The sequence below is a fragment of the Cynoglossus semilaevis genome, unplaced genomic scaffold (assembly GCF_000523025.1).
Source record: "Cynoglossus semilaevis isolate Cse_v1.0 unplaced genomic scaffold, Cse_v1.0 C18983744, whole genome shotgun sequence".
Lineage (NCBI taxonomy): Eukaryota > Metazoa > Chordata > Actinopteri > Pleuronectiformes > Cynoglossidae > Cynoglossus > Cynoglossus semilaevis.
In genome coordinates this window covers 1-698 of record NW_007589316.1, presented here as the reverse complement: position 1 = coordinate 698, position 698 = coordinate 1, and the positions used below count along the sequence as shown (strand labels likewise).

The window sequence follows — 698 nt, the reverse complement described above, 5'->3', positions numbered from 1 at the left end:
TAATAAGGAATGCAACACTTGGATGTGTCTAACATCACCTGTCTGAGTGGCAACATCTGTGGTGCACGACTGGCTGTTGCAAGTCTGAGTCTGGCGTATCATGCCCTCACAGTCTCGCCCACCGTTCTTGGGAGGGGGCGCGGAGCAGGTTCGGTTCCTGTGCCTGACTCCACCTCCGCACTTCACATCGCAGTCTGACCACTCTGACCACTTCGACCACTGACCGTCGACTACGAGACGTGGCAGGAGAGTAACGTGAATGGAAAATGAGACGTGAGGAAAGGCCCGAAAGATGCCAAACCTTGGGACAAACCTTGACATGCTTGAGCGAAGCAGGATCGACTGTCAAACTGTGCTCCACCGCACGCTCCTCCGGGCAGCGCCTCCCTTAGTATGTCTCTCTGGCGAAACACGGAGCCCAGACCACAGGACACACTGCATGTACTCCAGGCTGTCCACGGAGACATGATGCAGTCCACTAAGGAGGAAACACATGGGCATAAAAAAAAACATACAACTTGGAGTATCTGACATTAACTACAGTATATCAATCCGGAACCTTCTTTTCTCCTCCAGCTGCCGTTGATGAGAGTCACATCACACTAAGCTAAGCATTTGGGCTAAGGTAATAGATCAGACTGGCTATCGTTGTTTGTTTTTTTCAGGATGCCTGATCCTGAAATTTTGACCAATATCAG

The 698-nt window shown here is 50.7% G+C and overlaps 1 protein-coding gene across 1 annotated transcript; it reads right to left on the bottom strand.

Annotated features, from left to right (window-relative positions):
• Positions 1-16: 16 nt before the first annotated feature.
• LOC112486671 (SCO-spondin-like) lies at positions 17-666 on the bottom strand (the record flags this gene model as incomplete). The annotated part of the gene is made up of 2 exons (XM_025054004.1): positions 314-666; positions 17-230 (listed from the first exon to the last, which is right to left on the bottom strand). Coding segments are annotated over exons 1-2 (368 nt in total), but the record flags the coding sequence as incomplete, so codon positions are not given.
• Positions 667-698: the final 32 nt, after the last annotated feature.